The sequence below is a fragment of the Carcharodon carcharias genome, chromosome 6 (genome assembly GCF_017639515.1).
Source record: "Carcharodon carcharias isolate sCarCar2 chromosome 6, sCarCar2.pri, whole genome shotgun sequence".
NCBI lineage: Eukaryota > Metazoa > Chordata > Chondrichthyes > Lamniformes > Lamnidae > Carcharodon > Carcharodon carcharias.
The window spans coordinates 138,935,114-138,959,519 of NC_054472.1; the positions used below are offsets into that span (position 1 = coordinate 138,935,114).

Consider the following 24,406-nt stretch of genomic DNA (forward strand, 5'->3'; position numbering starts at 1 on the left):
AGTCAATCTCTCCAAATTATTATTGTAAATAGTCTTTCAAACTGTAGAATAAATGTTTTGGCTTCAAGCAACAAATTCCAATGCTATAGCAAAGCCTCGACCTGATTCATGACTAATTTGACATTTAGACTGCTCCCTACAATCTGTCCATTTGTGGTCTAGAACTGTGCAAACCTGAGATTTCAGGTTGTCCAAAAAGCATTTTACAAGGTACCAGATCACTTTCCAAAACTCAAATAGAATCATTAAGTAAACCATTGAAATAACGTCGAATGACCTAACTTGGAATTCAGCCTGGTCTTGAAGGGTTTGGCTAGTACAGAGACATGGGATAATGTCCACACTCTTCACTGTGCTCCACAAGATTAGCAGGTGACCATTTTAGTGGTGAATTATCGCACAACCACAATTCTTTCAATCTGACTAAATAGCTCACACAGATCAAATCCCAGCCCATCATTCTTCTATTTAATAGTCTAAAAAGTTTAAAGCAAAAGCTTTGAAAATGTTTTTAATACCATTACCTTTTCAAATAGAAAAACCCATATTCGTGCTCTGTTAAAAACATCATGGTCCTCAGACATGTAAGTACTGTGGTATAAGTGGTCTCACTGTTAGCGAGTGCTTGCAAGAAACTGTCACATATTTGTGACAGAAGTTCTCCATTTGGCAGCGAATTGGATAGCTGTTCCAGGTCAGAACCAGGTCCCTCATTTGAGTTAGTCAAGATCAACGAAATGTCCTGCAAGGGGAGAAAAGGCACTGGTATCAGAATACCATATACCGATCTTTGTTACAACTTGCATTACAGAACATAATTTATCATGTCTCACTGGAGTGAAAAGCACTTACTAATCATCCACAGTGAAGGGTGAACTAATAAATACAACTCACAAAATAATCAAATTTATGTTCTCAGAAGTTGCGATTAAAAATAATCCTATTTTTGTCTCAAAAGTAGAATTGGACTTCAAAGGGTTTTTGTTGCATATGAGCCATCATTCAGAACCAGGCAGGACTAAACCTTGATCAAAAGATTAGCAGCTGGCCAAAGATAAACTGGATTCATCATCTAAGTGGGTCTTCTCTGAGCAGAACACCTTTTCGTTGGATTTGCACAGCTAAAAAATAATGAACAACTTTATGCTTTATGAATCAGTTTTGCCGGGAAATGGAGATGGTTTTTTTCTTCCAGCTTCCCTCCTAGATTAACATTCCATTGCAGATCTACAAATTTGACAAAGTGAGATGATTTCACGTAATCCATTTGAAAAGCCAGTAGAAAGAGAACTCTCTAGATAGTTTATTTACAAAAGCCTTTGAGTGGTTTACGAATTTGTATTTATACAAAAGGATTAACATTCTCAACACTATTCTTGTACAAGTCCTTGCTCACACTGTCAGTTCTTCTAAAACGTTACATATATTCCAAAAAAATAACAATTTATAAGCCAGTAAAGTCAGCAGTAAAATGAATTCAGATGCATTGGGAATAGCTAGATAATCCAGGAGGATTTTTTTTTATTTTGCTTGGGTTTTGTGTTAATAAAGATGAGTAATGATTCTGCTAGGATAGCATTTATTTTTCATGCACTCAATGTCAGGATCAAGGACTCTCAAGCTAGTTGCAGTGTAACATTTTCTCTACTCTGGCCCAAAATTGTGCCTCTGTCCGACATAAAAGAAGCATCTTTCAGTTCATCAATGCAATATATTTTTCTATTTCCCATACAAGGCATCTTGTGGTCTCTGAATGATTGCTGGTTGGTGACAAATTAGGAGCAGTTATATGCTTTGGGCCCACAGCCACACAAAACTGCCTAAACTCATATCATGACTCTTACAGCAAGATGACAGCAGAGACATGGATATCATCAGTCTGTCTGGGCTGGAATAAAGTCAGGTACCAAAGATGAAAGAGCAGTATTTAACTAAAAGTCCTGAGTTTCTTTATATTGGAATTATCAAGCAGCTGTGAATCAGAAAAATGCAACTCAATCTCAAGTTAAGTTAAATTTAATTTTCCTATCGACTTCACCTATATTGAAAACAGCCCACTGATCCTGCTTCAGAGTCACAGGATCATTTCAGTTATTTTGGATAAACTAAAGTAAGGCTGAACAGCTGAAAACAGAAACTTAGCTGGCTTCACGTATAAACATTCTATTTTTACAGCAACAAATGTTGTTTTACCAACCACCCTTTGAAAAACTTAATTATTTAACCTCTAAACATTTATGTTTGAAGCTCAGCAGCAATAGATTTCCTGTCAAATTATGTTCCCCTGTGTACCAGAGCCAAGAGCATGTTGCTATATATTGTTAAAAATAATAATTAAAAAATACTCTATTACAATAGATTGCTATATTTTCCTGCAGCTATTCTAGAGATCTTATAATGCTTGGAGAACTATCTTATGGAGGTTAATCCGCACTTTTTTTACACTGGATTCAAAACAATACAGATCTGCAAACCTAAGACAGCATTTAAAATTCATTTCTAACATTATATTCTTGATTTGCAGGTCTTCTGTTTTGTCAGAATAGTTGTGTCTATTTACAGAATTGCAGTTTAAAACTAATTTGTTAATGAAAGAAACTGTCTATGTCTAGTGTTTACATATGGGGATTATTTACCTTGCAACACACCAAACCAGACATATTTTGTCCACTTCATCGGACTGAGTTTGCCCATTTTAAAAAAGCTGTTCTAAGAATAACCCCCCCAATATTGTTTTATAATTAAATTTATATTTCAAGTAAAAAGTAACAAGTTTAATGAGCAAAAGAAATGAGCCCATTATTCAGATGTCACTTTTTAAACTGTCTACCTTATGCTACTCAGGGGATTCAATGAGAAACATAGAATACAAAAGTCCTTTCACAAGGATGTGTGTCTGGTATTTGGTTCTGTCAGCAGTTGTGAATATTGCCTTGTCACTATCATAGGCTCAGAAACATGAAGGCAAAGATCTGTATTAGTTTCACAACAACTGGGTTATTTTGCTGACATTGAGAAAAGGGTTTTGCTTCTGTAAATGTATAAAATTAATCTAAAAACAAGATAAAGCAAAGTTTAGCTTTTTAAATAAAAAGAGTTACCTGGTCACAGAGGGATTGCACAAAAGAGGCAACATATTCAGCACAATGCTGGTGATGTACATTGTCGACCACTGTCTGTAGCAATTCCAACATCACTTGAAATACCTCTGCAAATCTCTCATCACCTTTGCTGGTTCCACTTAAAAGATGCAAAAGGGCAGCCTTGCAAGCTCCATGTGAAGCTAAAGAATCCAGCAGTGCAAGCAGACGTGCAGTCTGGGCAGTGAAGAGCCTCTCTTTCCCTTCCAAAGGACTGTGAGATAGGAATAATTTGAATGATACAACAAAAATTTCTTATCTGAATAAAAAGAACTTCTTGCTCACACAAATAAGGCTATTTAAAATTATTGTTAGACAATTTAAAATTGCATGTTCTATTTTGTCTTCCAAATCAAACTTGACAATTGTAAAAAAAAATTAATACTAAAAAAATGTCCTTACCAACTCCCAGAAAACAAATCCTGAAAAGTGGCAGCACCATCAACAGGCAAAACAGCCCAGAACACAAAAAAATGATTACCTGCTCAATTCTTCTACAAGCAGATCCAATACAGTTCTGAGGATAAGGAGAGCTGTGGGGGAAGCCAGATCACACAGCTGTACACACACGCGCCTGAGTATCTGTTGCAGAGGCTGGCAGGTGGATCCAAAGCTGGAACGCACTATTTCTTGCAAAAACTTTGCTTGTATTTGAAGGTGAATGCTCCACAGTTTTCGGGTGTTCAGTGCAATAGCTATACCTTCTGCTGAAATCGGCTGTCAAACAATGCAACATTTTTATGGTTATACATAGAATACAATAATATTGGTCACACTTACGAGCTAAAATGACACGCCTATGAGTGGTGGTTGATCATATAGGTGCAGACACCTTAGCAACACCTTTTGAAACAAACAAACCTTTGTTTTCAGACATTCATAACACATTTGGTCACTTCTGTGATTTAGAGTGCAAAATGCGCCTCATCACTAGTACACTGTAGATAATGTTACCCTTACAATTACTTTTAAAAAATTTCATTTTACTCAGCCTCATTGGCCATGAGTTCTTGTGTGAGAGTTACCATTCTGTTTTGTGCTGAAGTTATTTTTGGAGAAAGCAGCTTGTTTTTATATAGTGCCTTTAACAAGGTAAAATGTCCCAAGGTGTTTCACAGGCATGTAATCAGACAAGAAAACTGACACTGAGCCAAGGAAGATGACATTAGGACAGGTAACAAAATGCTTGATCAAAGCTTTAAGCAGCAGTGAATGAAGAAACAGGGCTTGAAGTGGACAGGTTTAGAGACTGATTCTCAGGGTTAAGGACCTAGACAGCTGATGGCATTGTTACCAATGTTGGGGCAAAGGAAACAAAGGATGTACAACAAGTCAGAATTGTAGGAATACTTGGAGCATTGTTGGACTGGAGGAGGTTCCTAAGGCAAGGCATGGTAATATGGTGTCATAGAGGGATTTGAGAACAAGGATGAAAATTTTAAACTTGAGACTTTGCTGAACTGACAGTCAATGTAAGTCAATGAGCACAATGTTCTTTTTTTAAAATTATTCATTCATGGCATGTGGGCGACGCTGGCTAGGCCAGCATTTATTAGCCGCCCCTAAATGCCCTTGAGAAGATGCTGGCGAGCTGCATTCTTGAACTACTGCAGTGCACGCGGTGTAGGTACACCCACAGTGCTGTTAGGGAGTTCCAGGATTTTGACCCAGTGACAGTGAAGGAACAGCAATATATTTCCATGTCAGGATGGTGAGTGGCTTGGAGGGGAACTTCCAGGCGGTGGTGTTCTCATGTGTCTGCTGCCCTTGTCCTTCTAGAAGATAGTGGTCATGGGCTTGGAAAGTGCTGCCTAAGGAGGCTTGGTGAGTTCATGCAATGCATCTTGTAGATGGTACACATTGCTGCCACTGTGCATTGGTGGCAGAGGGAGTGCATGTTTGTGGATGGGGTGCCAATCAAGTAGGTTGCTTTGTCCTGGATGGTGTGGAACTTCGAGTGTTGCTGGAGCTGCACTCATCCAGGAAAGCCGAGTTTATTCCATTACATCTCCCACTGGGGGAGACAGTGGGGTAGTGAATGTCACTGGACTAGTAATTCAGAGACCCAAGCTAATGGTCTGTGGACATTGGTTCGGATCCCACCACGGCAGCTGGTGGAATTTGAATTCAGTTAATAAATCTGGAATATTAAAAAGCTAGTCTCATAATGGTCATAAAAACCCTTCTGGTTCACTGTCACTTGAGGGAAGGAAATCTGCCAGCCTTACCTGGCCTACACATGGTTAACCAAAGGCAGGTGTAGGGCACTTGAGGACAAATAAAGAGACACTTATTGACATTGTGGTGTGGTTTGGTTTGTTTTGGGATATATATTTGTTTATTTCACTCTGAATAAATCTAAACAAAGTAAAGATAGACTTGGGTTTCATCCTTCACTAAATGTATAACGGTTTTTTTATATGCTCAAGCTTATGGGGGGAAGGAGGGGCAGAAGTTGGGAAGCCATCCAAGTATTTGTTAAAAACATTAAAATAACACAAAACATAGTCCCCACCTTTTATAGTGGGCATGTTGTTGTCAACATGATTTATCCATGGTGGACACTGCAGCTAAGAAATTTTAAAAGGAAACTTTGATTCGATACTCATCTCCTTCCAAAAGGTCTTCAAGATCCTGAAGTAATGTATTGTCCCCTGTAAAGATGCCAGCATAAAGGGATGCAGGCAATCTAAAGGTCCAGGGTGTGGGGGGGACACGCCTGGGGGCTGAGTACAAGCAATTCCAATTATGCGGTCATCGTGAATGAGCAGTCATTTTCTTTTCCTGTCTTCAAATAATTTTTTTGAGAAAGGGTCACCAAGGACAATGAAAGGACTTAATAGTAATTGCGTTTTGCAACAGTTTAGGCAAATAATTATTCTGCTTGAGTGAGCCAAAATGGTCAATGCACTTAATACATTTCAAGAAATGTCTTTGTACTTGGCACCTAGAGCAATGGCAAATGGTTAGCATCATTTGCCCGTTACAGGCAGCTGTCCGGAATAAGCGTGGACAGTGCAAGCAATTGGGATTGTACTGAAAATCTGTTTAGAATTTCACTGCAAGGATGTAATGGGATGTTACTTATATTATTCGCTGTACCATTAATACCAGAAATTAAGATTCATAAATTACCATGAATGAGTGGTTATAATTATGACAAAAAGCTTGAAAGTGCAGGCCTTTTCAACTTCAATGGAGATAATTAAAGGTAGGGGAATTTAAAACAGATTTCAAAGATTAAAAAAACAAATAAAAAAGTTTCCATGAACAATATTTGGAGAACATACTGTGATGAAATGGCTTTTGAGACTGTCCCTGGCTGGCACAGAAACCAGGACCAGTTCTCTGGGGGAGGAGTTACTTAATTGGTTTTCCTGGCTGTGACATCAAACTCCAGAGAAATTAACCTGTGTCCTTCTTTGCTAAGGGAACAGAAGCTAATTGGGAGATGAGGTTTCAGCCTATGGTCAGAGCAAGTAGTACCAAAAGTTCAGTTTCTGTTTTGCAGAAAGAGTGCAGACACAGGGACACTTAGGAAAGCAGCATCTGAGCTAGCTGAAATGACTGAGATGTAAAAGGCTCTGTGGGTCATCCAGGCACACCAAAGAGTTGGATGGTTTTTATCAGACCCAACCATACTGTGCATTGGGGTGTTATCGAGTGGTTGGATGAAGGGGACTCTGGAAAACGACACCATCAGGAATGTCGTGATGTGGGTGAAAGGTTCCACAAAAGTACGCTTTGTAGGTAATAATTATCCGTGGATTTCAGATGGGCTAAAGTGTTTATCGGAGGCTACTTGAGGATTAGACCCAGTGTGACAAAGAATGGTTGAACTCTACTGGAGCTGAGATGGACTAAGGGGCAGCATATGGTGCCATATATGTGCTAAGAGGGTTAATCTGTGAGATTTAACTGTGTTGTATCAGCTGTTCAAAGTGTAATTTATAGTTTCTCCTGAATACAATATTGCTGTTAGTTCAATTTTAAACTTTGTTGATTTTAGTTTGATTGTTAAAGTAGAAGTTTTAAAAAGTGAAATCTCATTCATCAGTTTCTTCCGTTGGGATTGTTTGCGAAGTTTGATTCTTTCATGTTATTGGCCCCCACAGGCACCATAACAATACTCATAAGTTGCCCTGCAAGTCACACACCATGCTGACTTGGAACTATGTTACTGTTCCTTCATTATTGCTGGGTCAAAATCTTGGAACTTCCTCCCTAACAGCACTGTGGGTGTACCTACACCACACTGAGTGCAGCAGCTTAAGAAGGCAGATCATGACCACCTTCTCAAGGGCAATTAGGGATAGACAATAAATGTTGGCCCAGCTAGCAATGCTCACATCCAACAAATGAATAGATAAAAACATTTCACTAGAAGAATGAAGAACGCAATTAGAAGAATTGTTTTCACACGGATTGTTATTAGGACATGCAACACTTTATCAAAATGGCTACTGAGCCAGACTATGCTGGATTAAGAAGCAGAGGGCTGACTGAAGCCAGATGCTATTTCTTTTTAAGACACTCTGGAAGATTTATTACAGCTATTAACAGAGAGCACTTTGTTAATTTGAACTTTCAAATATCACCTTACAATATAAAAGCTTTAAAGGTGATTTTAGGATCCTCTGTTACCTCAAAGGGTTAATGCACCAGTTGTTATGGTCTTTTGCAACAACCTCGGTTCAATTCCATGTCTTTGCTGCGTCAGGCTTCAGTTGAGGCAACGTTATGAGAATTACTATTTGCTACAATATTCCAAAGGGTATGAAGAAACATTAGCCAGGTTTCCTTTCCCATTTTCTAAACAATGACTTGCTTAAAAATACTTGTGATTAAGCAGTAATTAGGTTGGTTTGATACTGATACCACAGGGTTGAATGGCTTATGAACATTTATCTTTAGACTTGCGTATGCATAATGCCAATTGGATGAGTTACGAAGGACTACGGGAAGGCACTGAACTATATTCAATAGCGTAAGGGGGTGGGGGGGAATTCGGATTCTGTTTAAAAGTGAAAAAACAACTATTTACTTACCTCAACATCAGCATCCTGGGGGTTACCATTGACTAGAAATTGAACTGGAATAGCCATATGAATACTGTGGCTACATGAGCAGGACAAAGGCTAGGAATTGTGTGATGAGTAACCACCTCCTGACTCCCCAAAGCCTGCCCACCATCTACAAGGCACAAGTCAGGAGTGTGGCAGAATATTCCCCACTTGCCTGGATGAGTGCAGCTCCCACAACACTCAAGAAGCTTGACACCGTCCAGGACAAAGCAATCCGCTTGACTGGCACCACATCCATAAATATTCACTCCCTCCACCACCGACGCACAGTAGCAGCAGTGTGTACCATCTACAAGACGTACTTCAGGGATTCACCAAGGCTCCTTCGACAACACCTTCCAAACCCACTGCCACTACCATCTTGAAAGACAAGGGCAGGAGATAGATGGGAACCACCACCTGGAAGTTCCCCTCCAAGTCGCTCATCATCCTGACTTGGAAATATATCGCTGTTTCTTCACTGTCACTGGGTCAAAATCCTGGAATTCTCTCCCTAAGCACTGTGGGTGTACCTACACCACATGGACTGCTGCGGTTCAAAAAGGCAGCTCACCACCACCTTCTCAAGGGCAACTAGGGTTGGACAATAAATGCTGGCCCAGCCAGTGATGTCCACATTCCACGAATGAATAAGAAAAAATCAACACCAGATTTCAACAAAGTAAGCTGATGCAGGAGTAAGAAGGCATCAATCATTTACTCACTACAAAGTTCCTTTAGGAGACCTTCTGCAATTTGGTTCACTAAATTAAGATTCAAAGCCAAAAATCTATTAGTTCTCCTATAAATCTACTAAGCAATATAGCACACTTCTTAGGTTTGCAGAAGAGTAAATATATATTTGCCTTTGAGTCTTGGTAATATAGCACACTTCAAAATTGCAGAGAAGGCCTCAATATTAAATTTTATGAAATTACTAAAAGCATCACAGTGACTTGAATTACTTTCATTTGTTCCTCTCCCTTATCACTATGATCCTCCTTTAGTCAGAAGACAATAACTGTCTGTCCTGCAGCTTCTGCATGGCCATCACTTATGATGCTGTTTGATGCCACTTCAACTTGATCAGAATGGCTGTCTTCTCCTTTTTGCTGGACATCAACTATTTGTAAAACAATCATTCACCCACTGAAGACCAAAAGGTTAATGACAGAGCTACAGGTTATTGGTTACTTGGAAATTGTAATGACTTAATTGAGGCTGTACTAATCAACATGTCTCAATGTTTCAGATATTCACTCCATTTCTGATTAGTCTTAGATGAGTTTTAAGTGAACTAGGCTGCTGAGTAAAACAATATCCAGGCAGACACAGTGATCCGTGAGTACCACTGGCAGGGATACAATAATCACAGTTTATTTGCGGGCAAGTTTAGAGACCGAATCTCACCTGTGTGGTTTGCATGGGCAGTGGAAAAGGCAAGAGTTCTGAAAGCAGCAGCATTCCAGAGAAAAATCCTTCTGGTGTTTTCAGTACAAACGAAAGGACTTCCTTTAACATTAATGACCATGTGTTGTTTGCCAAAGATTCCTCAGAATAAGTAACCTGCTCGTTGACTCCTTGAGTAAAAGTAAGTAGAATATCAACTATATCATTCTGAATCTTTTGCTCTTCATCATCCAGTCGCCCTGACAGAGGTATAGAGCAAAGGACCATGTGAAGAGTAACTAGTACTGTAGGAACTCGCACATCCTTGAATTCAAAAGATCCGCCTCTCAGAAGTTCTGTCAACATAGCCTTTAAAAGGGAAAGAGTGCATCTTGTGAGGGAGAGAATCATAATCCTCTGCAATGTAGTTCCCATATTTGCATGCAGTCTCCAGGGTAGTATTAAGACACTGTTTAGTTTTTGCAGAATTCGAATAAATATGTCCATTCCTTCTGCAGAAAACAATTGAATAATTGCAAGATTCCACTTAAGGTCTTTCTGCTGACCTAGTGAAAGAAATACAAAATTATTTAAAAGGAGAAATAAAAATCAAACACATTGTCCATTACCTCTAAAGAATATAATTCTAATCTATTTGAGGAACGATAGGTTAAAATGCCAAATTTTTGAAGACAGGTAGTTTACCAAAGCGAGCAGTAGTAATACCACACACTCAATTACTGATGCGGATAATCCCTCACCACAAAATTTCTGCAGGTTTGCCTGTTCCAGATCTGAAAATGTTGTAAACCATGTTTCTCTTAAGTTAGCAGTGAGGTTTGATAATTGGGGAAATGCCATACCTGCATTTGTACTGACAATGGTTAACTAGAACTGTGAAATTTATTTTTCACTGCTAGGAACAAAACAGAGGAAGTTCCAGTTAGAAAATTAAGCATCTAGAATCTACTGTCAAAATAACAGTGAGGCTAATGGGACTCACTGCTAATTATGCACAAATGCTACAACAATTTCAGGCAAGGGGTGGATGCACAGTTAAATTCAAAAATCCAACCATTTCTGTCCAGAGATATACTACTCCACAGTTCCTTACCACTGAAATCCACTGAATAGTGTGAAACTGCTGTATTTGCATTGTAGAAGCAAAATAAACCTTTCATACAAAGTCTTCTCTACTTCAGTTCAAGTCCTTTTTTAACAAAATGATAATTGGTAATCAACTACCTGACATTGAAAATTATCCCACTCCTGGTTTTTGTTATTGGAGATTTTAAAAATGTGAAATATTCAATTTTACTTTTTTTACCATTTATTTTTGTCTCTTTTTCTCTCTCAATCTAATCTATACTTCCTTTTCTACTTCTCTTTCCTAAACTTGATTTGACATTGAATTCACCCATTTAAATCTACACTTCCTTCTCAGTACTTGTGCAGCTAATTTCACAATCCTTCAATCTGATTAGCTAAAGAAATGTACAGTTGCTCATTCTGTTCACACGATCCACTTCCCTCACTGCTACTTTATCAGCTCTCATGTACAGCAACTTATCTCGCAAAAAATGTAAAAACCTAAATGGGCAGGTCTAACTAACAGCAGATGCCATGAAATGCCCTACTATAGTAAACTATGATGCATTATCTTTGGAACCAATAAATTATCAACAATTCCAAGACATACCAGTAAATGCTTGGTTTATTTTGGTTTTGATTCTCACCTTTACTCCATGTAACATTTTTAAATAAGTCATAAATTAAAAAAGATTTCCCACAGACAACTGTAAGATTGTCTGTTGGAATAGAGTTGTAGTTACCAAAAAATAATTACTATTCTATCACACGTTTATGTATCATACCTTCAAGGGGGGGAGGTGGGCATGCAATGTGGCAAAGGACACGCAATGCAGTGGTTAGTCCAGCACCTTCCTGAGCCATCTGAATGGTCAAATTATCCAGATTCTAAAAACAAAATAAAACCATATTCTCATTTAAGTGCTCAACGCTAAATAATTATAATCTGAACTAGCAGGTTGTTAAAATAATCTTTTGCAAACCTCATTTTTAAGCAAACAATTTCAAAAATCACTGATACATACAAAATGTATATGTATCAATCAACCTGCATATCTCTGAACTTGTGAATTTTTAACAAAACACTTCTGTAAGAAAATTTTAGAGTTTAAAAATCCATTATCGATACATTTGGAAATGAAAACTGGCACAACCTGGGGTTTAATACACTCTTGGAGAAATTCGATAAATAGTTTAGTGTTCTTAACTTATTTGTAAGTCAAACTATGTTGTTGATATCTCGAATTTGGTCTTTGTTGTACCTCTGCCTCAGGTATACAAATAGTCGGTTGACAGTGCAGAACTTGGGTATTGCTGAAAATAGACTTTTTGCCGAAGCTTTTCAACTTGCACTTATCATGCTGAATTAGGGCGCATCAAAGACATCCTGTGGAATAATGGCTACCCTGATCAGATCACTTCACATTGCATATCGTGCAAACTCATGAACCGCCCAAGGTCGTCACTTTCGGCCCTGGAAAGTGCCCAGTCTACCTCAGATTACCCTGGAAGGGCAAGGTATCTCAAAACTTTAAGCAACAGGTGAAGCTAGCTGTTTCACGTTGCTACTATGCAGCAGCAACACGAGTGGTATTCGCCACTCACAGGATGCTGCTATCAAGCCAAAAAGACATTCCGCCTATCTCACAAATGAGTAATGTGGTATATGAATATCAATGCCAGTGTGATGCCAGGTATGTAAACCGTACATCCCAAAGACTGGCAGATTGTATCAAACAGCATGTTCCTCCCACTGTTCACAACGGGCAAGGTACAGGCTGTATCCAACTAGGCAGTGCTTGCAAAACTCAAAACACACTGTCCAACATTAGATGTGATTCCATGATTGGACACCATTTGCTAAATAATCCTTGTGCTAAGAATTATGCTGACAACCAATTTAAGATTGCCAGTCGGGCTCATAGTGTGGTGCATTTGCGTGTACTGGAAGCTACATATTTTAACAGACAGAAAGAACATGTACACATATTGCAACTGTTTCAGCTAAACAAAATAAATGATAGACATTCACTGGTTCATTCCTCAGGGCAATGATTTGACCAGAGTCAAGCTGCCTGGTTTAAATTTCAAATACTGCTTGGTAGTTAACTGTCAGTCACCATTAACTGGTGCAGTCTCCACAGCAACACCTCTACCAATCAGCACTCTCTTGTCATATAAGTATAAAGTTGTTGCTTCCCCTGATATTGATATTCTTGCAATTGTCCTGATGAGTGGAAGACAAATAGCTTGGGCAAAATGAGCTTTTTCAGCAATATCTATTTTATTCCATATTTTTACTTCAGCCTGCTTTTACTCTAAAAGTTATAATAACCTTTAACTTACCTTTATTTTGCTGCCTTCCTACTCATACACCCATTTTACAAGTCTGATTTTTTTTACAATTCTGACTTTTTAAAAAAGTTTTTAACTGGCTGAAGTTTGGATTTGTTTTCAACTATTTGAAAGCCCACAATCTATTGATAAGAAAATCATATCTTAATGCAGAAGTGTAAGCATTTTCTGAATTTTCCTTTTATCAGGCTGATAATTCTAAATTTTACTGTCACCTGATTATGTATTTTTCTCACAAGTTGTTCCCTTCATTCAAGAGCAGGAAGACACCCAAAAAAGCTGACAGCTCAAAAACAGGCCTGAATATAAGCCTCATGACATGGGATGGCAAGGAGGCTGACAGAAGGGGCAGTGGGACAAGCAATATTCATGCTACCCCTCCAGCCACACTGCAGTGCAGAAAACACTGCACAAGCCTTCTTCCGTGATAAATGATGCACATGCACGGTCATGGCACTCAAAAAAGAAAGGCCACGCATAACAACAAAATTTTAAGGGGAACATTAGACACAAACCTGCCATAGCTTAACCTTTGGGTATATTCAACATTTGATCCATTTTACTGCAGGGAAAAACTAGTGCATATGTTAAAAACAGCTTTCAGCAATGATTATATTAGAAACTATTGAAGAGAAAAGTGAGCGCTGAAGTCATGAGATTTACTTTCCAAATGGGTCTAGGTATGTACTTAAAAAAAAACTTGTAATTTCTTGCTTTTTAGAGTCAACTTTTAAATGTACCTATCAAACCAAATATCAGTGCTCCTCAAAATGTGTTTTAAAAATTAAAACAAAACTAATTGTAGGAGATTCAATGCTAAGTTAGGGCTCCAAAACACCCTGGGGGCCTCTTGTGCATTTGTTAGCTGCAGTTTGGACTTTATGTAGTTTGCAGCTCACAGGAAAGCCCTGGGAGTCTTTCAAACTAGTTATAGCTAAAGAAAAGTCCTGAGGGAGTTGAGAAGGTGGTGGAAGGTTGTTGATTCTGTGCTGGAGAGGATTGGGGTCTTAGAGGAAGCGCTGGGAGCCATTCATAGCTCAGTGCAGCAAAGACACTGAAGTTCAGAGGAACCCAGGGTCCGTGCCAACTTAGCGAGGCTAGCAATCTGCAAAAGAGTTGGAAGTGTGTTGGTAATTAAGAGGTGGGGATTCAGCTATGTGAATCCCGTGGAATGCAGTCTCAGGAGAAGAGATTGAACCATTGTGAGGGGAGCAGTCGCCAAGTTAATCAGAGTCCGAGCGGCTTTTGAGGGACTTCAGAGGTTAAATCTTCGAAAATGAAGACTTCAAATCCCTCATGAAGGAGTGAGAATTTGACTCACAGTGGTCACTGACTTCTGGAGGGGTTTCTGAAAAATCCATGGGATCTGTCTTAGTCACATCTGACACTTAATGTGCAGTATGCTATGTTTGACTGTAGTTTGCCTGTCAATTCACATTTACTTCATGTTAATTCTGAATGATAGAGTATAAGATAGATATTGTAGATAGTATGGTAAAGTTTATGTTTGTATAAAACCATGGAATTTTGTGGCTCGATTCTCCTAGTGGGTAACTGGGGTTTCAAACTTTTGTCTATTTTAAACAGTAACAAAGCTGCTCCTTTAAGTCACATTATTATTGTTTTAGCTGCTTATACTATTGCAATGCTCAAGTTGTAAACTAAACTGAATGGTCCAAAGGGAAAAAAACTTTCCCTGAACCAAAAATCAGATGATAACCCCACAAATCACACAAGTGTCTGGAGGTCGGGGTAAGGGCTTTGGAAGTTGGGGTGGGGGTGTGGGTGTGGGGTCATAGAGTAGGGGAGAGGATCTGGAAGTTCAAAGGGGGGAGAGGTGGGGGAGGTGCCAGGTCTCAGGGGTGGTGGTGGGTAGTAAGAATTGGGGAGTGGTGGGAGACCTCTGGGGGGTCCAGGATAAGGGGCGGGGCGGGTCTTGTGGCTTGGGGGTAGCCTGAGAGTGGGGTAGTCCCCTGGGGAGTGTGGGGAGGGTAGTCAGGGGATGTGGGGAGTTTTAATCCTTCTAACTTGTTCCGGGTAACTACTGACATAACCCAGTTGGAATCATGCAAAGTTTGCGATTTAAATAGCATTTTCGGATGGTTCCCATTGCAGGGCAATTGCCCAGGGGAAGTTTGCACTTCTGAACAAACCATGAACTTCTGGAGGATAACCCCCCCAATCTGACGCTGGGGAGCTCAGAAGTTATGATCCAATAGTTTTACTGATTTGAGTCACCAGGAACAAACTGAAAATTTCGCAGAAATACCACAAATGTTAAAAGTTGAATCTTATATTCATACTTTACCCTATTTTTAAAGATTACAAAATATCAATATTTTACTTACCTGTTTAATATATTCGAGAAGACTAGGAATACAATTAATTTCGAACTTTAGATTCTTCAGTGGTTCCAGCCATTTACCTAATTCTAAAAATCAACATAGATAAATGGAATTAACGGGCACCAAAGTTCATCACATACATTCTGGAATCAGATACTGAATCAGGGACATCTACAAAAGAAGTTCATTTTGAAAGCTGTCATTTAGAGTTAACATTTTTCAAAATGTTAAAATATTTCAATTTTTGATGTTTAGTTCCAGCGCTTATAACTGTTTTGAAAAGATGCAAATCAATGATTAAGTCCAATATAATTGGTCAATATCACAGTACCAAAGAATTGTTACAGCAGAGAAGAAGGCCTGTCATTCTGTCCCGGCTCTCCAAATGAGCAATACATCCAGTACCATTCCCCCGCTTTCTCCCTGTAGCCCTGCACCTTCCTTTCCAGAAAATAATCCAATTCCCTCTTGGATGCCTCGATTGAACCTACCTCCACCACATGCCCATTTTTTTTTTCAAGACTTATCTCTATCACAACATCGTGAAAACAAAATTACATTTCTTACAAGAATGGTATGCAGTTTTAATCAAAGTGTGGCAAAACATAAATAGGCATACAAAAGTATAGCTACTGATTGTGTGCAGAATACCACAAATTTAATACTGAACAGGCCAACAGGTAGGACATTGCATAGAAAATTTTGGATAAATGCTTCAATAAACTTAACTAAAACTTAAGTACATAGCTTATTCCCAATAAAATTAAAAACAAAAAAATATAAAAGTTTGTTTAGTACGAACTCTTTAACTTGAGTTTCATTTTTGGTGCAAAGCGCAAGTCTCCTGTTTTGGTAATGGGGTCACACAACAAATATCTGAAAAAAAAATCCATACCAGCGTGTTGGAAATTGAAATACTTGTTCCAATTTCCCGGAATATTATGGCTTACAGTAGGTTATCATCTCCCCAGTAATGAAAAAATTCTCATCATATATATATATATATATGCACGAAAGACAAGATATTAGTTTCATCTCATATGATTAAGGTGTTCGTTTTACTTATAAATGGCTTCTGCATTTGTACTATAGCAAGAAATAGTGAATTGGTTAAAGTTGCTCATTCCTAAGGTGCCTTAGGGTTTAATGTGTCAGGGTACCATGCTGTTTAGCTTCTGCTACCAGTGCAGCATGCATGATTTTGTGCCTATTGAGTATTATTGGTCACCACAATATGAACCAAGATAGTCAAGACAGTCTTGAGATAGAAAGTGGGACAATAAGCTAGGATGGTAAACAAGTTGGCATCTGGTGTTTTGTACTAGGTATCTAATTTCTTGGCGGTTCTTTCACAATAACTTTGTCATGTCATGTCAACAGTGTGTGAGAGAACTGATACATAAAGATTTTAAGCTTTCCTTAACAATCTGTTGACACAGGCCGCTTTGAAAGGATCAATGAAAGTTCCGTTTCTACTCAGGGAAAAACAAGGTAATTGCATTTATTTCTCCATATGTCTATTTTTTAATGACACTGTTTATGTCTGAAGTTAGTCGAGCACAAAAAAAGGATTTCATGGCACCAATGGCTGGTTTGTCAAACTCTAGTTTTCTTACAATACTGACAGCCCATTGTATTTGAGGAAGTAACCAAAAGAGCCTGGATGACATTTATTTGACTGTGAAGCGTAGTCCAACTTAAAATTAACACCTCACACTTTCAGAAAATAAATTGTCATTTATAATGTGAATACTGACCGGGGACACCAGTTAATTTCATCACTCATGTGGTACCTCAGCTAACTCAGCGTACAACATGGATTGAACATGAGAATTTCATTCAGCGGGGTGGTTTTCAGAATTCGGTTTAACCTTTGACAATTTCTGGTTTCCTACTTTTCTTCTTCATTGGGTTACTGACTTGCTTCTTCAATTTTTTTCTTCTTTTGTTCTCCCACTGTTGTGTTTGGAGATTGTCCACCACCCAATAACACACTTAAGATGGCTTGTCTCAAATGTATGTCTCACCTCTTCCTTCAAAAGAGTTTGCTGAATCTAGGAATCCTGGGAGGGGAATACATTGGTAAGTGATAAGTGATTTGGGGGTCCTGGGGTCTGAGAGGACAGAAGGAAGGGGAAGGGGATTGCAAGATTTAGGGCTACTGCAAATAACATATGAGAACTGTGGGAGCGTTTGGCAGTTGTGATAGGAGTTGGAATGTGGCAGCACCAGTTTGTTAGTGGTAGGGTATGTAAGCACCGAGAAAGAGTTTTTAACAAGTCTGGCAGTACTAAGAAAGAGTTTAAGGAGCACCGATGGTACTGTGTAAAGGATGTCAGGGTAATGGAAATTGGATAGTGTGGCTTCAGAGCAGCAGGCAACATTTCAGGCCACTGGGGAAGAGGTTAACTATAATATTGACCCAATTACAGATGCCAAACCAGTCAATGAATTGATGAGAAATCTCCTACATAAGGCTTTAGACAGGCACCAAGATTTGGGAATTGTGTTGGCATCTTTGCTTAATGTGATCAAATGTATTCTTTCTAGGCATGAACATTTAGTTCCTCAGACGTGCAGAGTTTTCCAAATTACTGTTTCTTTAAAAAGAGGATTTTGAGATATCCTTAGATCTCAAACATAACTATTAAACAGTACCTTTTTTCCCTAAATGTTTGAACACTGGCTGTAATATATCTCCAAAAGATAGCATGCACTATTTAGGAAGGTATTTCATCCATTCATTTATAAGACAATCCTGAAAGTTAATATAAATAATGCATTCCTATAAATGTCTCTATTTTCTGAATCCCTTGCTTCTTGGTACCAAGGAAAGCCATAGAACCTACTTCAAGGCCCCTGTGAACGTTAATCACCTGAATACATACAGGAACATTTTGGAATAAGTTAAAATTTATTCATTCAAATGACATCCATTTGTCACCTACCTGACAACATGGCCAAGGCTTGTCAATACACATACATTAAGTTACCAGCACAAACCTACATCTAACCACTCTGTGATACACATTAAGAAAAAACAATAATTAAAATTACTTCACCTTGAAGTTTGGGATTGGTGTCATCAGCCTTGCAGAGTCTCAGTAATCCAGCAGAATGCTGTTCCAGCATTTGTCCATCATGAGTAGACTGTACTGTTAGCAAAATAAGCATGCAGGCATAATTGCATGCAACAGATTTTCTGGACTTTGTGTCCCTGAAATTTAAAGAAAAATTAAGTGCATAATATTACAAGCTGAATAAAACATGTACGATTTGCAAACACTGTCATTAAAGCTAACAAAATTCACATCCATATCATCAGGGCACACCGCATTTTGATGGTTTGGAGATATCTTAATAATCTTTGATTCATCTAACCTGCCACCCAAAACAAAGGATTGGGGTGGGGGTGTGGCGAGGAGGGGTGGGAGATCAGTTGCAATCTAAACCATTAACCCTGGTAACAGTTACACAAAGGTTATTCAAAAAAAGTATTAAAATCACCAATCACATAAGCCTCAAAAAAAAATTGGAAAATCAAGTCTTATTTTATAAAATTTACATTTGACTCAAGTTTTAATGCACAGATATTGTGTTGCTCCCATTATAATGCTATTCCTCATTGATTCATGATTAATAAAAACCATTGAGTTACTTTGTTAAATACAAAAAAATCATGGTCAAAATATGGAAACTAGGATGGAAAGATAAAGATGCCGCTTTCTTTAAACTGTCTTAGAAAAAGTCCAACTAGTCTGCAAAATACTGCGTGAAATAAACATAATTAAAGCTTAAAGACAGAGCAGTTTTATCGTCAGAAATTTAATGGTAGTAGGGGACAGTATAATGAGGGGGATTGACACTGTTCTCTGCAGCAAAGAGGGAGGGTTCAGGTGGCTGTGTTGCCTGCCCGGTGCCAGAGTTCGGGACATTTGCTCGGGGGTGGAGAGGAACTTACAGCTGGAAAGGGAGGATCCAGTTGACATGTAGGTACCAACGACATAGGCAGGACAAATAAAGCGTTTCTGCACAGTCAGTGTGAGCAGCTCGGCACCAAATTAAGCAAAACCTCAAAGATAATAATCCCTGGATACCTACCTAAGCCACATGCAAATTGGCATTGGGCAATTAAAATTTAGGGAAGTTAATGTGTGGCTCAAAGACTGGTGTGTGGAAGCAGGTTCCGGTTTGTGAGACACTGACATTGGTACTGGGGAAAATAAGGCTGTACCAATGGTACAGTCTACACTTGAACCAGGCTGGGACCAGTGTTCAAGTGAGTCGTGTAAGTAGGGAAGTAGAGAGGGCTTTAAACTAAACTGTATGGGGGGGGGGTGCGGGCGGGCAGGGGAGGTGGTGAGATATCAAGCTTGGGCAGATGTAGCAAATCAAGCAGTAGAGTCAAGGCAAGACAGCAAAATAGTAATATGGGAAATGAGAGTCAGAGAATGGCAAGAAGGGAAAAGTGAAAAAAAAACCTAAGAATACATCAACAGTCAAGACCAGGTGTTGCAAAGATAACAAAAAGACAAAACTAACAGCTCTGAATCTGAATGTGCATAGCATTCATAACAAAGTAAATGAATTGAAAGTGCACATTAAAGTAAATAAACATGATTTGATAGCCATTAGAGAGATGTGGCTGCAGGATGACAAGGATTGGGTCCTGAATATTGATGGGTATATGACATTCAAGAAGAATAGGAAGCTAGGTAAAGATGGAGAGATAGCACTGTTAATCAAAGATGGCATATGTGCAATAGTTAGAGATGACCTTGGTTCAGGGGAGCAGAATGTAGAATTGGTTTGGATGGAGATGGGGAATAGTAGGGGAAAGTCACTCGTGGGTCTTCTAACAGTAACCACAATGCAGGACAAAGTAAACAAGAAGAAACATTAGATGCTTGTGATAAAGGGACGGCAATAACCATGGGTGATTTTAATCTACATATAAATTGGAAAAATCAGATTGGCAGTAGTAGGCTGGATAAGGAGTTCATAGAATGCTTTTGAGATAGTTTCTTAGAACAGCACACTCTGGAATCAACCACGGAGCAGGTTATAACAATTATTATGCAATGTGACAGGATTAATTAATGACCTCAGAGTAGAGGCACCCCACAACATGATTGAATTTTACATCCAGTCTGAAAGGGAGAAGAATGGGTCTAAGACTAATGTTTTAAACTTAAATAAGGGCAATTATATGCGCATTAAAGCTGAGCTAGCCAAAGCGAACTGGGATACTAGGCTAGAGGATAGGTCAATAGAGAAGACATTTAAGGGGATATTTCAGAATACTCAGAATAAGTATATTCCTACTCCAAAGAAAAATGTTAAGGGGAGGGCCCACCATCTGTGGTTAATGAAAAAAGTTACAGAAAGCATCAAATTGAAGGAAAAAGCATATAACTGTGCAAAGATGAGTGGCGGGTCAGATGACTGGTCAGAATATAAAGAACAGCAGAGAATTACTAAAAGGCTGATCAGGAGAAAGAAATCAGAGTATAAGAGGAAGCTAGCCAGGAATGTAAAAACTGATAGCAAGAGTTTTTACAGGTATTTAAAAAGAAAAAGCGAGGTAAAGTGAGTGTTGGTCCTCTAGGGAGTGAGAATGGGGAGTTAATAGTAGATAATAAGAAAATGGTGGATGAAATGAACAAATATATTGCTTTTGTCTTTACTATAGAAGATACAAAAAACATTCCAGTAATAGCTGTAAATCAGGAGGTGGAAGGGAGAGAGGAACTTGGTGAAATTACAATCGCTGAGCAAACTGATAGGGCTGTGGGCTAACAAGTCTCCTCGATTCTGGAAAGGTTCCATCAGACTGCAAAGTAGTAAGTACAAACCTTCAATTAAAGAAAGAAGGGAGGGAGGCAGAAAACAGAAAACTATAGACCAGTTAGCTTGATGTCTGTTGTGGGGAAAGTATTAGAATTGATCACTTAGGAGGCCATGGCTATGCACTTCGAAAAATTCAAGATAATTGAGAAGAGTCAGCATGGTTTTGTGAAAGGGAAATCATTTTTAACTAATTTATTGGAGTTTTATGAACGAGTTACATGTGCTTTGGATAAAGGGGAGTCTGTAGAGTACTATATTTAGATTTCAAGAAGGTATTTGTTTAGGTGCGACATCAAAGGTTACTGCGGAAAATAAAAGTTCAAAGTGATAGGGGTAACATATTAGCATGGATAGAAAATTAGTTGGTTGGCAGAAAACAGAGTGTAAATCAATGGGTCTTTTTCTGATTGGCAGGGTGCAACAAGAGGAGTCCTTGGGGTCTGTGCTAGGGCCCCAGCTTTTTACAATTTATACCAATAACTAGGACGATGGGAGTGAAGGCATGGTAGCTAAATTGGCAGCTAACACAAAGATAGATAGGAAAGTATGTTGTGAAGAAGACATAAGGAGGTTGCAGACAGATATAGATAAGTTGGGCGAGTGGGCAAAAACAAGGCAGATGGTGTATAACGTGGGAAAACGTGAAGCCGTTCACTTTAGCAAGAAGAATCAAAAAGCAGAGTATTACTTAAACAGAGAACAGCTGCAGAATTCCGAGGCGCAGAGAGATCTAGGTATTCTTGTACACAGGTCACAAAAGGTTAGTATGCAGGTACAGCAAGTAATTAAAAGGTAATGGAATGCTATCCTTTATTAGAGGAATTTCACATAAAAGTAAGGACGTTATGCTTCAGTTATACAGCACATTGGTGAGACCATGTCTCAAATAGTGTGTGCAGTTTTGGTCTCCTTATTTAAGGAAGGATGTAAATGCCTTGGAGGTGGTTCAGAGGAGGTTTATTAGATTGATACCTGGAATGACAGGGTTATCTTATGAGGAAAGGTTAGACAGACTGGGCTCATTTCCACTGGAATTTAGAAGAGTGAGGGGTGACGACTGAGTGTCTAAGGTCCTGAACGGTCTCGACAAGTTGGGCATAGAAAGGATGCTTCCACTTATGGGTGCATCCAGAACTAGGAGGCACTGTTTTCAAATTAAGGGTCACCTTTTTGGGACAGATATGAAGAGAAATTTTTTATCTGAGGGCTGTAAGACTTTGAAACTCTCTGCCTCAGAAGGCAGTGCAGGTGGGGTCATTGAATATTTTTAAGGCGGAGGTAGATAGATTCTTGCTAGGCAAGGGACTCAAAGGTTATCGGAGGTAGATGGGAACACGGAATTCGAAACAAGCAGATAAGTCATGATCTGATTGAATGGTGGAGGAAGCTTGAGGGGTCAAAAGGCCTACTTCTGTTCCTATGTCTTATGCTGGCAAATTTGCAGATGCTGCAAATGCTAACTGCCTAACTAAGTTTATAATTACTTGTATTTCACATGCGACATGCATCTCTACAGTGCTCTTCATGTGCAGGAAGACAACTCAGCACTTTGTATTAAAGGATGGGGGAAAAAAAGTTTGCAGAGGAGGGAAAAATGGGCAAAAAGCCAACAGCAAGATACAGCTGGAAGGTGACCAGTTGGAATTTTGAAAGGACTGGCTAACAAAGTAGCCAGCAGTGATTGAGCGAAAGATAAGAACCAATCCAGTGTTGGAGGGATAGGGAATGGGAACGTAAGGCTGGAAATCAGGGAAGCAGGGTAGGACGAGACCACAATTTCGAACTTGAAAAAGCGGATGAGAGTATTAGAAACTCACTGGGGCAATGGGAGCCAAAAGAACCTTCTCAAGGGCAACTAGGGATGAGCAACAAGTGCTAGCCTTGCCAGTGATGCTCACATCACATGAAAGAATTAAAAATAACAGAACTTAGAACTGATGGGTGTAGAAATGGTCATGTATGATATGATGAAGCAGGCTGCACTGCTTTCTATGAACTACAATTTGAGGAGATAAAGATATAGACTATATCAGAAAAGGAGGAGAGGGGTCAAGAGAAGAGAGGCGGGGCCAAAGACAAGCAAAGCTGTGCAAGTGGAAACAAAGCCATCTTGGTAATGAAGTAGAGATGGTGCAGAAAGCCAATCAAGATTAAGCAATACATCAAGGTTCCACACCTCCTGACTCAGTCTAAGATAATAGCTATGGAGGGTGACTGATTCAAAATCAAAAGCACACAGGGTGACTACAATTTTGCTTGCATTAAGTTGTAGAATTGAAACTTTGGGACACACCAAATACTACTGTGTAAGCTGAGGAAAAGCCATTAGAAGCGATGCAATGCCAGCCTTATGGTCGGTACGAGAGAAACCAGAAGACAGCAGTACTCTGCCACCACTGAGTTAGAGACAATGAATGAGGATGCTGTTTGTCAATGTTTGCAGAGAGTCCATGAAGAATAATTAGAGGCAGAAAATCATGGTAAGAGTCATGTGGATGTTATTTTTGACTCTGATTATGCTAGGGGTATGTGCAAGTCTCTCAAGCTAGTGCTGTCAGAAATGGGAGTATTCTAGGACCAGAACCAAAAGAAATGTTGAAGATAGGATTGTAGTTAGAGTGAATGGAGTGATTGAGGATGGGTTTGTTAGAGGGAGGATAATGGCAATCCCAAGGCAGATAGGTATAGTGCTAGGGAAAGGGACAAAGTTACTAAGCAGAGTAATACACAATATATCTGATAAACTTAGACCAGAAAGTGGAATGAGTAGAAGCACCGCTGCAGTACTTTCAAGTTTTTACTGTAAAATGGAACACAAAAGTCTATAGCCCACATCCCCTGATCTGTTTCACATGTGGGACAGTGCAAAATAACATGCACCCCATTTCCCAATGAATTAGCACCAGATAGAACAAATGATGCAATTGCCAAACTTTAAAGTATTTTATGCATTCATAGGCATCTCAGTTTCTAAACTGTGATTCGGAAACAACTACAATGCTTCCAAAGATAGTTTTAAAATGGTTTCAATTGCACATTTGACAAAAAAAATGCATTTTTGTCTGCCAAATATACAATTATATTGATTTCTATAAAAACATTATCATTTTACATAAATATAAAAATAAGCTCCACTTAGATTACTTCATAAACATTCACATCTCTCTCTTTCACT

At 39.0% G+C, this 24,406-nt stretch overlaps 1 protein-coding gene across 5 annotated transcripts in view; it reads right to left on the reverse strand.

Annotated features, from left to right (window-relative positions):
* The window catches only part of virma (vir like m6A methyltransferase associated), a 121,738-nt gene that overhangs the window by 52,100 nt on the left and 45,232 nt on the right, over positions 1-24,406 (reverse strand). For all 5 annotated transcript variants that reach the window (XM_041189286.1, XM_041189289.1, XM_041189287.1 and 2 more), the window contains 7 exons: positions 18,444-18,598; positions 15,385-15,467; positions 11,467-11,569; positions 9,614-10,158; positions 3,622-3,857; positions 3,102-3,354; positions 525-742 (listed from right to left, as the gene is read on the reverse strand). In XM_041189286.1, coding sequence (XP_041045220.1) covers positions 525-742; positions 3,102-3,354; positions 3,622-3,857; positions 9,614-10,158; positions 11,467-11,569; positions 15,385-15,467; positions 18,444-18,598 — 1,593 coding nt within the window. The remainder of the gene's footprint in view (positions 1-524; positions 743-3,101; positions 3,355-3,621; positions 3,858-9,613; positions 10,159-11,466; positions 11,570-15,384; positions 15,468-18,443; positions 18,599-24,406) is intronic.